This window comes from Physeter macrocephalus, chromosome 13, assembly GCF_002837175.3.
Source record: "Physeter macrocephalus isolate SW-GA chromosome 13, ASM283717v5, whole genome shotgun sequence".
NCBI classification, from domain to species: domain Eukaryota; kingdom Metazoa; phylum Chordata; class Mammalia; order Artiodactyla; family Physeteridae; genus Physeter; species Physeter macrocephalus.
In genome coordinates this window covers 26,351,771-26,365,351 of record NC_041226.1, presented here as the reverse complement: position 1 = coordinate 26,365,351, position 13,581 = coordinate 26,351,771, and the positions used below count along the sequence as shown (strand labels likewise).

Sequence of the window (13,581 nt, the reverse complement as noted above, 5' to 3'; positions counted from 1 at the left end):
TGGTATGCGGGCCTCCCTCTGTTGTGGCCGCTCCCGTTGCGGAGCACAGGCTCCGGACGCGCAGGCCCAGCGGCCATGGCTCACGGGCCCAGCCACTCCGCGGCATGTGGGATCCTCCCAGACCGGGGCGCGAACCCGATTCCCCTGCATCGGCAGGCGGACGCGCAACCACTGCGCCACCAGGGAAGCCCTCTGCCCATTTTTTAATTGGATTCTTTGGGGTTATTTTGTAATTGGGTTATGAGTTTTTCATATATTTTGAATATTAACCCTTTAGCCAAATATATGATTTGCAAATATTTTCTTCCATTCTGTACATTTCCTTTTCATTTGTTGATTATTTCTTCTGCTGCCCAGAGCTTTTAGTTTGATGTAGTCCCACTTATTGATTTTTGTTTTTGTTGACCATGCTTTTGGTGTCATATCCAAAAAATCGTTGCCAAGATGAGTGTCAGGTAGAGGTTTTTTTTTTTTTTAATGTTTTCTTCTGGCAGTTTTACAGTTTCATTTCTTATGTTTAAGTCTTTAATAAACTTTGGGTTAATTTCAGTGAGTGATGTAAGATAGGGGTCCAATGTCATTCTTCTGCATGTGGTTACCCAATTTTTCCAACACCAGTTATTGAAGAGAATATATATTCCCTATTGAATAGTCTTGGCTCCTTTGTCAAATGTTAGTTGACCCTACATGTGAGGGTTTATTTCTGGGCTCTCAGTTCTTTTCCATTGGTCTATGTTTCTGTTTTTATGAGAGTATCATACTGTTTTGATTACTAAAGATTTGTAGTATTTGTAGTATAGTTTGAAATCAGGAAGTGTGATGCCTCCAGCTTTGGTCTTCTTTCTCAGGATTGCTTTGACTGTTTGGGGTCTTTTGTGGTTCCTATAAAAATTATAGGATTGTTTTTCTATTTCTGTGAAAAATACCATTGGAATTTTGATCAGGATTGCATTGAATCTACAGATGGCTTTGAGTAGTATGGACATTACAACAATATTAATTGATCTGATCCATAAACACAGGATATCTTTATTTGTCCGTGTCTTCAGTTTCCTTCAGTGTCTTGTAGTTATCAGTGTACAGACCTTTCACCACCTCAGTTAAATTTATCACTAAGTGTTTTATCATTTATGATGCATTGTGAATGGGATTGTTTTCTTTTTCAAATGTTTTGTTGGTAGTGTATGCAAATGCAACTGATTTCTGTATTTTGATTTTGGTTTTGTTTTTGGCCACGCTGTGCAGCTTGCAGGATCTTAATTCCCTGACCTGGGATCAAACCTGCGCCACCTGCAGTGGAAGCGTGGAGTCTTAACCACTGGACTTCCAAGGAATTTCCTGTATTTTGATTTTGTATCCTGCAAATTTACTGAATTTATTGAGTAGTTCCAACAGTTTGCTGGAGGGGGAGGGGGGCAGGGGGAGTCTTTAGGGTTTTCTATATATAAGATCATCTTATCTACAAAGAGAGATAATTTTACTTCCTTTCCAATTTGGATGCCTTTTTTTTTTTCTTGCCTGATTGACCTGGCTAGGACTTCCAATACTATGTTGAATAGGAGTGGTAAGAGTGGGCACCCTTGTCCTGTTTCCGATCACAGAGAGAAAGCTTTCAGTCTTTCACCATTGAGTATATTGGCTGTAGATTTGTCATATATGGCCTTTGTGATGTTATGTTCCTTCTATTCCCAATTGGTTGAGTATTTTTATCATGAAATGATGTTGTATTTTGTCAAATGCGTTTTCTGCATCTGTTGAGATGATCGTAAGATTTTTATCTTTCAGTTTCAATCAATATCAATTGATTTGCAGATGTTGAACCATCTTGTCCTTACATCTCAGGGATAAATCTCACTTGATCATGGTGTATGATCCTTTTAATGTGCTGTTCAATTCAGTTTGCTAATATTTTGTTGAGAATTTTTGCATCTATTTTATCGAGGATATTGGTCTGTAGTTTTCTTTCCTTGTAGTGTCCTTATCTGGCTTGGGTATCAGGGTAATGCCAGCCTCCTGTAATGAGTTTGGGAATATTCTCTTCTTTTCTGTTTTTTTGGAAGAGTTTGAGGAGGATTGACATTAATTATTCTTTAAATGTTTTATAGAATTCTCCAGTGAAACCATCTGGTCCTGGCCTTTTTTGTGTTGGGAGGTTTTTAATTATTGGTTCAGTATCCTTCCTTGTTACTGATCTGTTCAGATTTTCTATTTATCACAATTCATTTGGTAGGTTGTATGTTTCTAGGAATGTATCCATTTCTTCTAGGTTATCCAATTTGTTGGTGTATAATTGTTCATAGTAGTCTCTTTCAATCCTTTTTATTTCTGTGGTATCAGTTTAATGTCTCCTCTTTCATTTCTGATTTTGAGTCTTCTCTTTTTTTCTTAGTCTAGGTAAAAGTTTGTCAAATTTGTTTTTCTTTTCAATAAACCAGCTTTTAGGTTTCTTATCTTTCCTATTCTTCTGGTCTCTATTTCATTTATTTCTGCTCTGATCTATGTTATTTCCCTCCTTCTGCTACTTTGGGCTTAGTTTGTTCTTTTTCTAGTTCCTTGAGGTGTAAAGTTAGGTTGTTTTTTTTTAGATCTATCTCTTTCTTAATGTAGGCATTTATCAGTATAAACTTTCCTCTTCGAATTGCTTTTGCAGCATCCTGTAGGATTTGATATATTGTGTTTCCATTTTCATTTGTTTGAAGATATTTTTTGAGTTCCTTTGATTTCTTTTTTGTCCCATTAACTGTTCAGGAGTGTGTTAACTTCCATATATTTGTGAATTTTCCATCTTTCTTCCTGTTATTGATTTCTGTTTTTTCACCATTTTGGTCAGAAAAAATACCTGGTATGATTTGTCTTCTTAAATTTGCCACGATTTCTTTTGTGACCTATTATGTCATCTGTCCTGGAGAATGTTCTGTGTGTGCTTGAAAAGAATGTGTATTCTGCTGCTGTTGGATGGAATGTTCTCTATATGTCTGTAAGGTCCATTTGGTTTAAAGTATTGTTCAAGTCCGATGTTTCCTTGTTGATTTTCTCTCTGGATGATCTATCCATTGTTGAAAGTGGTTTATTTAAGGCTTCTGCTGTTACTGTGTTGTTGTCTATTTCTCCCTTCATACCTGTTATTTTTTGCTTAATATATTCCAGTGTTGGGCACATATATATTTAAGGTTATTACATCTTCTTGATGAATTGACCCCCTCATCATTATATAATGACTTTCTTTGTCTCTTACTACCATTTTAGGCTTAAAGTTTATTTTGTCTGATATAAATATAGTTACCCCTGCCCTCTTTTGGTTTCTGTTTGCATGGAATATCTTTTTCCATTCCTTAACTTTGAGTTTATGTGTGTCTTTAAATCTGAAGTGAGTCTCTAGTAGGCAGCATATAGTTGGTTCTTGTGTTTTTATCCAGCCACCACTCTGTACCTTTTGACTGGAGAATTAAATCTATTTACATTTAGATTAATATATGTAAGTACTTACTAATGCCATCTTATTGGTTTTGGGCAGTTTTGTAGTTCCCTTTTTCCTTTTTTTCTTTCTTGCTGCCTTCCTTTTTGAATTGATGAGTTTCCATAGTGGTATGCTTTTATTTCCTTCTCTTTATCTTTTGTGAATCTATTTTAGGTTTTTGCTTTGTAATTACCATGCTGCTTATATGAAAGATCATATATATATGACAGTCTGTTTTATGCTAATAACAACTTTGGTTGAATACAAAAAGTACCTTTTCACTTGCCCCCCCATTAATATTTTATTGAAGCGTAGTTGATTTACAGTATTATTTTGATGTCACAATTTACATTTTTATATATTGTGTACACATTAACAAATTGTTTTAGCTATAGCTATTTTTAATAACTTTGTCTTCTAACCTTTATACTAGAGTTAAGTAGTTAACACAACACCATATTATATTATTAAACTGTTTTGTATTTGACTCTGTGCTTACCTTTACCATAGTTTTGTGTGTTTTCATGTTAGTAATTAGCAACCTTTCAGCATTTCTTATAAGGCACTTTTAGTGATGATGAATACCCTCAGCATTTTTTTGTTGTTTTTTTGGGGAAAGTCTTTATCTCACCTTCATTTCTGAAGGACAGTTTAGTTTGGTAAAGTATTTTGGGTTAGCTTTTTTTTTTCTCTTTCTTTCAGCACTTTGAATATATCATCTTGGTCTCCACTGAAATATCTGCTGATAGCCTTATGAAATTCCCTTGTATGAGAGAAATTCTTTTTTCTTGCTGCTTTTAAAATTCTTTGATTTTAGACAGGTTTAGTAAAATGTGTCTTGGAAAAGATCTTTTTGGATTGAAATTTTGAGGTGACCTACTAACTTCAACTTGGACCCATAAATCTCTCCCCACATTTTGCAAGTTTTCAGCCATTGTTTCTTTTTTTCTTTTTTCTTTTTTGGCCACACCATGTGGCTTGCAGGATCTTAGTTCCCTGATCAGGTATTGAACCTGTGCCCTCGGTAGTGAGAGCACAGAGTCCTAACCACTGATGCACCAGGGAATTCCCTCAGCCATTATTTCTTTAAATAATCTTTCTGCCCCTTTTTCCCTCTCTTCGTCTTCTGAGATTCCAAGGATGCATACATTATCTCTCTTGATTGTGTCCCAAAAGTCCCATAGGGTTTCTTCATCCTTTTCACCTTTTTTTCTCCTCTGACTATAGAATTTCAAATGATCTGTCTTCAAACTCACTGATTCTTCTGCTTGGTGTAGTCTGCTGTTGAAGCTCTCTATTGAATGCTACAGTTCAGTCATTGTACTATTAAGCGCCAAAATTTGTTTGGTTCTTTTTTATGTTTTTTATCTCTGTTGAATTTCTCATTTTGTTCTTCTTTTGTTTTCCTGATATCATTAAATTGTTTGCCTGTATTCTCTTACAGTTCTCAGTGCGTCTGTAGAACAGTTTTTTTGAATTCTTTGTTGGATAGTTCCTGGCCTCAATTTCTTTGGGCCACTTACTAGAAGTTTACCGTATTCCTTTGGTAGAAACATTTTTCCCCGATTCTTGGTGAACCTAGCAGCCTTGTGTAGGTGTCTACACATTTGAAAAAGGAATAACCTCTTGTAGACTTTATAGACTAATGTCAGTATGGGAGAACTTCCACCTGCAGGTGGGGCACACTGGAGCAGGTCTGGTGGTACCAGGCGCCAAGGGGGCATGTGGCAGCAGTGGGTCTGATGGGGTGTTAGCGCTTTAGCTCAGGTCACTAGAATCCAACAACTGCGTGGTTCTTGGCAAACACTGCAGGGGTTCCACAGTGGCTGCAAGGGCTGTTGGGGTCCTCAGCAGCACTTCCAGGTCCAGCAGCTAGAGACCAGAACAGGCAGTGGTGGTGGCAGGCTCTGGTGGTGAACATACACTCAGCTGCGGGGCCAGCTACAGATGCCTGTGTATGTAGTGGTCGGGGCCAGTTGCAGACACACAGTAGTAGGGGCCAGGCAGGCAGCAAGGGCCAGAGTCAACTACACGTTCATTGACAGCTTCAGGGACCCTGGCTGTCGGGGTGCTTTCCCATGGCTGCACAATCTCCCCCTGAGGGTAAGCACTGCAGTAGAGGCTGGTGATGGGTGTCAGGGCAGCACCATGCAAGCGCAGAGCTGGTGGGGCTAGCCCCAAGCATGCAAATGGCAGTGGGGTCAGCCATGGGAGTCTAGGCTGCCATCTTGCACGGAGGCCTGAGCTGACTGCATTGTGGTTCCCGGGCTCTGGCAGTGGCAGGGGCAAAGGGACTGAGGCAGCTGACATAAGTGAAAGCTAATAGCTGTGCGGCACAATACCTGGTGAAATCTGCAGGGCATCTGCAGCAGCTGTGATGTCTGTTGGTTCTTTCTTCAGTGGCAAAAGCTGCTTTGTTTGCCTGTAGAGCAGGTCACTGTGAACTGCAATCACTCCCACTGCATGGCTGTTCTTGGTAGTCCCTGATTTTTTTCCTTGTTCCTAGCAGTCTCTATAGGTCTCACCTTCACCATTGTGGGTGGAGTGAAACCTAAGCAGGACCTTCATGCAGTGGCCCAAAAGGCTGCATCAGCTGGTCACCCACCCACTCTTCTTTTCATGTTGAGGGGAACTGTTTCCAACTGGGAGGTTTCCTCTTGTCTCTGAGCGGTGTCAGCTCGGGGGATGGGATGATGCAGGCAAAGTGAAGTTGTCTTTTTTATCTTCTTTTGCAATTATTCTCATGGTATTTTGTTCCACTGTGTTGCTTAAATTTCTTAAATGGACTCCAGAGCTCTCCTAGAGCTGTTTTTCTTCATGGATAGCTATCTAATTGTTGATCATTTTGTGGGAATGAAGACTGGGGTCTCCACTAAAGGCTTTTTAAATTTGTTTTTCCTTAATGAATCAGCTCTTATTCTTAACTGTGTATTTTATTACATATCCATTTATTAATGGATTTTCTGTTTCTTCATTTCTACTTTTGTAATTTTCTTCCCCTGACTTTTCTTAAGTTTCTTTGTGTTTGTTCTTTCTTCAGACTTAAGACTATTGACAGGAGGTGAGGAAGGGGTCTGTTCTTATTTCTTAATGAAAATAGTCAAAGCTGTATTGTCTCTGAATATAATTCTGTCCATATATCACATAAACTTTGGGTGATGATTCCTTGATTTCATTGTTTTTGGAACCATTTAATATTGTGTTTTTGCTTACTCTTTTGACTTGGTGGTTTTCCAAAAGGACTTATTTTTCAATCTCTACATAGGTGGAAGTTTTTTGGGTTTTTTTTCCACCTTTATTACATTGTGTTCAGGTATTATAACCTTTACAATTTTTACATTTTGAATTTGGAAATGACCATGGTTTTGAGGAAGTGTTTATGTAATTATTTTTTGTAACTGTTCTAAAGTTATTTGAAAAGAAGGTGTATTCTCCAAGATATTTTATTTGCAGACTCTTTTCTTTCAAATACAAACTTCTTTTCCTCTGATTATGTCACACGGGTGTATATCCTACTTCACTGCCACTTCTGTTAGCTTCCACTTAGGAATTCCCTAGGACATTGATTTCAAAAATGGACTCTTTTTCTATTTTATCTCTCCCGTAATCCCACTTAAGAAGTAATACTGTGACTTGATCACTTTATCAAAATACAACACAAAACACCAAGATTGTGAAATTAAATGAGTCTCTCATAGATTTTCTTGGACAGAGATTCATTTGTCCAGCGACCAAACCCTACTGTTCTTCATTACTCAAAATATTTCTCTGCTTGGCTAATGGAATTTCTTAGTTTCACCCAGAAGCAGAGTGGTCTAGGGGGAAGAATATAGGTTTTAGATCAACACAGGCCTGGGTTTTAATCCAAGTAATATTACTACCATAACAGTTTAGTTGACCAAGTTATTTAACTTCTCTCTAAGCCTCAGTTTCCACTCCTGTAAAAACATAAAAATACAAAGCCAAGAATGAATACCCCATCAATTTCAGGGGCTACTAGCCTTTTTGGAAAGCACTATTGTTGGCAGTCTAAGGGAAAATAGGGAAGTAGGAAAAGCAAACAAAACTGGCATTTAACATATATTTTTAATACAATAAAGTTTGGAAAGCTTTATTCAAAACAAATCAGATTTAAGACCTGTTCCAGTGAGAATTCCTATTTCTTGCATCCCCTCAATCAGATTTTGAGGAAATGTTATATAACATCATGATCTACTAAGATAGCTTCTTCCTCAAGTTTTATATTATATAGAATAGTTTTTGGTTTTGGTTTTTCTAGTTTTGAACTATCCATTACTGATTTGAAATTTTCTTTGTTCTTATATTCTTTGTACTTATATTCTCCATTATTTTGTTTTTTGCAATCCTAGCAAATTTCCTAACTATCGTTACATTTTTAAAAATTATTACAATGCTTAGAGACCTCTTTTAAACCTGTTTTTTTACCCATGTATATATAGGATGGAATATAAAAAGATCTCTCAATTCTACCACTATAGACCTTTCTACATAGTCTGTGTGAGAGGGAAGCAAATTTGTTATCATGTACTTTTAAGATAATTGAACTGAATAGCATATATTAAATTTAAATTCTAAGCAAACACATAAAAATCCTGTTATCTCTAAACTGCAGTTGTCAAGAGCCGTAGTTGATGAGAAATCACTGTGAATGTCTCTCTGACTTTTGTCTCTGCTTTCCTCTGACTTGACTTCCTTTCTCATAGGGTCTCCCCACTTGGTAGCAAAGCTTTAGGCTTATACTTACAGTTAGAGATCCCAGCAAAAAAGAGGTGCTGCTTTGCGAGTTCCAAAAGTGGTTCTGCTTAGCTTTCATCACATACCCAGTTCCTATTCCTGAGCTAACCACTGTGAATTCTGACTGGACATGAACTGAATTAAGCTCAAAACTCAGAAGGGAGAAGAGGTGGTTCCCAAAAGGGAAAAAAAGTTAAAAGGAGTTCTAGTGCTAAAAAAGACACTAACTAGAAGACCCCAAATAAAAAGAGAACATTTCTATTCCAAGTGCCTAGTGCATTGTCTGGTTGATAGTAGACATTCACTATAGCTGCTGTTAATAGAGTTAACTACTACTGTAGATCTACCATAACCTTTCAAACTTCTCCTGGCCTCCAGGAAAGGTTTTTCTCCCTTTATTTCCAAGAATCAAGATGAATGACTACATTACCTGGGTTCTTCTGAGATTGAGGAGTGTAGATCTGTACTAATCTTCACCCTTCTTAGATGGGGTTTCTCAACTCTTAATATCTGGGACTTCTAACATTTAAATCATACCTTTACTTTTTATTCCCTTTTCTCTATTGTCATCACTCTTCCTTTCTTGCTGACCAGGTAATCTTTTGGTTTCAAGTGATAGAAACTTGAGTTACCTTAAATTAAAAAAAGAGGTTATTAGTTCAAAGATTCCCAGAAAGGTTCTACCTGCAAGTTGCAGAAGGGGTAGGAATTGGGCCTCACGAATTATTGGAACCAGGCCTGAAACACTGGCAGGATTCTCCATCTCCCATCCTACTTTTCTTTGCATGCCAGCCTTATTCTCTATCTCTGCAGAACTCCTTTCTCTAAATAGGAGGCTATATGGTTCCCAACAGGTTTTATATTCTTAGCCACTAGAGCATTAAACATAATGGTCTTTCTGGTCCATGTTCAAAAAGCTCATGGGCGGGACTGATGGGTATGGTGTGACTTACTTGCTCTTTCACAAACCAGTTGACTATGTAGACGGTAGGGTACTTTGGTAGGTTCATATTAATTAGGTACTGAGCTCTGGACTAGTCGTCTGATTATTCATACTAACCAAGTGGATAGTTGAAGGGCTAGTCCTAGAAAAGAGGTGCTAGGCAAACAGTCTCACAGAGTCTGCTACACCAGAACATTGAGATTCCATGGTTTTCGTCTTGTGCTGTGTAAGCCTCCAGAGTCCTTGTCAGTCCTTGTCAGTCCTTGTCAGTCCACGGCAAAATCCGTTTCCGAAGATACTTCTCATCATAAGTACAAGCATTTCCTTCAGTGATACACCCAACAGGAACAAAAGAATAGATGGGACTTTTCCTCATGTGTCCACATAAACAGGTGCTTAGTATCTTAAATAATATTATAAAATCAGTATTTTAAAATAGTTTCCTACTCCAAAATGACCAGCTTCTAACTTCTATTATTATTATTAGAAAGATGACCTTGAGGCTTTGGTGGGCTCACACATTAGGTGAAAGTTTATCTTACTCTGTCAAATAATGGTTCTATTTTTACTTTCTGTTCCAGTGAGGAGGTAGATTTGGAACTTCCAAGCACTGAAAATGAATATGTATCAACTTCAGAGGCTGATGTTGGTGGGGAACCCAAAGTGGTTTTTAAAGAAAAAACAGTCACTTCTCTTGGAGTCGTGGCAGATGGAGTGGCCCCAGTCTTCAAAAAGAGAAGAATTGAAAATGGAAAATCTAGAAATTTAAGGCAACGAGGTGATGATCAATAACTGTAAAAAAAGCTTTTTGTACAGGCTTTTTGGACAGAATGGAAACTATACATCTTAAGAGCTCCTCTCTGTTTATTTTACAGTACTTAAATGCTAAAAATTTAGACTTATTCTAAATGTAAAATAAATCTTTTTTCATGTGAAATTGATTTTTGTTCCTAAAATGGAAGCCTACCACATCACATTGTAATACAGTGTATTATGTTCAGTGTCTAAAAATTGCTAATTATGTCATAAGATGCTATGTATCTGTTATTTAAAACATGGAAAAGAAAGGCCTTTATTCCATTCTTACTCATATGAACATACTTGTACTGCACTGAAAATGCATTACTTTTGCATGCGGATATTATCCAAGAAATAAGAATTAGACCACATAAGAGAAGATTCACAATCCGTGCCGTGATGAGTCAGTCCTGAGGATCCTGTCAGAAGAACTGATGTAGAAAGTGTATGCATATTGGCTTACTTTATTCAATTTAACATCAAGGGCCAAGAACCAGGACTGCAGCTCAGGTCTTGCTTAATATGGAATGAAAATCAAACCAAAGGTAGAGGGGTGTATCTGCCTGGTTCAATGCAAAGCAACAACCATTGCTTAAGCATTTTCAGCTTGAGCCAGGCACTGTGCTAGGAACTGGAGATGTAAAGGTGAGCAAGACATATCTCTGTTCTTCACGACTTCTCATTCTGACGGAGTCCTTTTTTCCCGTCATGTACTCTGTGTAGCGGCCTTATATGTACTGAAAAATATTTTTTAGGGTGTATTTGAAACTGTGTAGATGAAGTCTTGAACAAAAATAGCAAGGTCTCTGACTTCAGTAAAAGGTCTTGGTGTTCCTTTAGACAATTTGGAAATTTCCCATTTCCTGGTGAAATTTCTTAAAAAGTGGCATTTTCTTATTTAATCCATTTGAAGTAGGTACCTTCCCTTTATTACTCTAAATTCTTAAAATTATATTTTTTATAAATTGTACAGTAGTTAACATTTGGTAGTATTTGTCTTTTTAAGGTTACTAGTGTACATGTAAGAAAATTATAGCTTATTAAAAACTTTATGAAAGAGTAAATTAAATATTGTTTTTTTTTTCTTCTAATACTGATCAGTGTCAACTTAGCATTGGTGAGATAGATAGTATTTGGAGACTTGTCTTTATATTTGTTCAGTATACTTACTTGGCTATTTCACAAATGTATAGTGTTATAGAGAAGTATTTTACATTCTCCAAGCCCATTTGTCATCTAGCTAATAAGCAGTGCATTTTGGTGCTTGACTCTCCTCATTTGGAAAAGATAATAAGATATAAATGGAGTACTGCTATATTTTACCCACATATTTAGCTCATACAAAATAAACAAATTTGAGGACATTTTTAAAACCACACCTCATTATGTAAAGTGTTTCTCTTTGATGCATTCTTTAAATTATCTCCTTTACCTTTGTAACAAGACAGTATTCTCAGAAGTTTAAAGGCAATTCACCTTAAACTGAAACTGGTTTTAAGGATTGCTCAGAAAAGACAGACACAAAAATTTTAGTAAATCAAATCATGAAAAATAATACTTTTCTATTTGCTTTGAAAAAGTAGAGAATATACCAGCTTCAATTACTGGATTTTTGCAGAAGTTAAATATTTGATATCATGTCGTCTACCATTACCTTTCTATTATATTGTTTTGCCTATATTTTTGTATAGTTAGGAGATTATAAAGTCAATGTTTTTATTATATATTAAAAAATCTAAACAATAGAGAAATAATAAGTGTTTAAAAATTTAGGGGCTTCCCTGGTGGTGCAGTGGTTGCGCGTCCGCCTGCCGATGCAGGGGAACCGGGTTCGCGCCCGGGTCTGGGAGGATCCCACATGCCGCGGAGCGGCTGGGCCCGTGAGCCATGGCCGCTGAGCCTGCGCGTCCGGAGCCTGTGCTCCGCAACGGGAGAGGCCACAGCAGAGGGAGGCCCGCATACCACAAAAAAAAAAAAAAAAAAAAAAAAAAAAAAATTTAAAGTCCCAGTAATCTCTGACCCCTCCCCCATGGCCACTGTGGGGGTTTTGTTTTGTTTTGGTTTGGTTTGGTTTGGTTTTTTTTCACTAAGCATGTTAATATTGTGGGTATATGTGGATAACCCTTATGACACCCGGATCTATGAGGTCTGCTTTCTGGATGAAAACGTATTCAAAGAAGCATAATCCAAACAGTCAAAAGTAGTTTTTGTTTTTTAATGCAATTTTTATAAATTCTGAAAACTGTACTGGGGGAAACAACCAGATTTTTAAGTATTGAAAAACTGTAATAATTAAAATAGTATGGTACTTGCTCACACATCATATATAAACTAGAGTTTGTTTCTGGTTGTCTGTTATTGTACCAGCACCACACTGGTTTCATTATTGTGTTTTCATAGTATGTTTTAACATCTGGCGAAGCAGATACCCTAATAGTACCTTTCTGTTTAAAAATGTTCATATCTATTCATTATTTCAAGTTGCCACCTCTGCCTCCCCCAAAAAACTCTGTGATCCCATACCACACCTACTGAGTTTGTAGTAACTGCCATAATTGTTTTTGACATTGATTCGTCTCATCTATCAACATTGTCCTTTCACTTAGTTTTTTTCTGTCTCTCTGAAGTTGTGTAGTTTTCTCTCTAATGGGCCCTATACGTTTCTTAAAATGTAAGCTTCCTGAGGGTGCCCACATCATAAGTACATGGCATATTGTAAGCAGTTAATACTTTTTAGTGAATGAATGAGAAAATAGAAGAAAAAGCAAAAAAAAGAAATACAGATGACTCAAAACTACAACTGGATGTCATTTTTCACCAGATTACCAAACATCAATTTGTTAATGTTGGTGAAGTTGTGAGAAAATAGGTGATCTTGTATACTGTTAAAGTATATGCATTAATCTTTTAAATTTTTCTGTATTTTATTATGTTTTTATATCTTAAAAAGTTTGCAGGCTGAGAGAATGCTTCTCCCAGGGTTAGCCCTTCTTAGAACAAAGGGCTTGCCTGGGAGCACATCTTTCACATACACACCAGCCAATTCCGAGTCTGTGGCCCCAACCACCTCCTTATCTAATTCTCACACACCAATCAAATACTCCCCCTGCCCCAAAATCATCCCAGGGCCAGATACCAGGCAACTAGAGTCCACTTCTATAGCCCAAAGCCCACTTGAATTGTTCAGACTAGCCAATCCTAAACTGTTTACTCTGCCCTACCTCGCCTCTTCCAAACAAACTCTGATAAAGACACTGGCCTAGACTTTCCCCTTGCTCCCATCTTCTGCCAAATCTGGTGTTTCCCCTGTAGCCCTGAGTGGCACATGATCACCTCCTCTCTGAGATCTGTGAGTATAATAAACTTCCTCCTCCCAAGCCTCATTCTCGTCTCTTGTGGCCACACCTACTTTCACCATGCCATATCCAACATGTACATGTGTAGAACAGTACACATGGATAAAACCTCTAATAGAGAAAGTTTTCAAAATATCAAAATTTAAAAGCACATATCTATTAACTGGGTAATTCCACTTCCAGAAATTTATTACAGGTACTCTCACACATGTTAGAAATGACAGGTATAAGGCTAATATTATTTCTAAATAAGCAATTTGAAAAAACCTTAG

General features: G+C 37.3%; 2 protein-coding genes across 2 annotated transcripts in view; one reads left to right on the top strand and one right to left on the bottom strand.

Moving 5' to 3' along the window:
• WBP4 (WW domain binding protein 4) overlaps nucleotides 1–10,092 on the top strand; it is a 32,491-nt gene extending 22,399 nt beyond the window's left edge. The window contains exon 10 of the mRNA XM_007119800.3: nucleotides 9,737–10,092. Within this exon, the coding sequence (XP_007119862.1) occupies nucleotides 9,737–9,947 (211 nt within the window). The 3' untranslated portion in view covers nucleotides 9,948–10,092. The remainder of the gene's footprint in view (nucleotides 1–9,736) is intronic.
• Nucleotides 63–13,581, bottom strand: part of KBTBD7 (kelch repeat and BTB domain containing 7) — a 133,073-nt gene continuing 119,554 nt past the window's right edge. The window contains exon 2 of the mRNA XM_007121631.4: nucleotides 63–79. The gene's annotated coding sequence lies outside the window, so the exon portion shown is untranslated. The remainder of the gene's footprint in view (nucleotides 80–13,581) is intronic.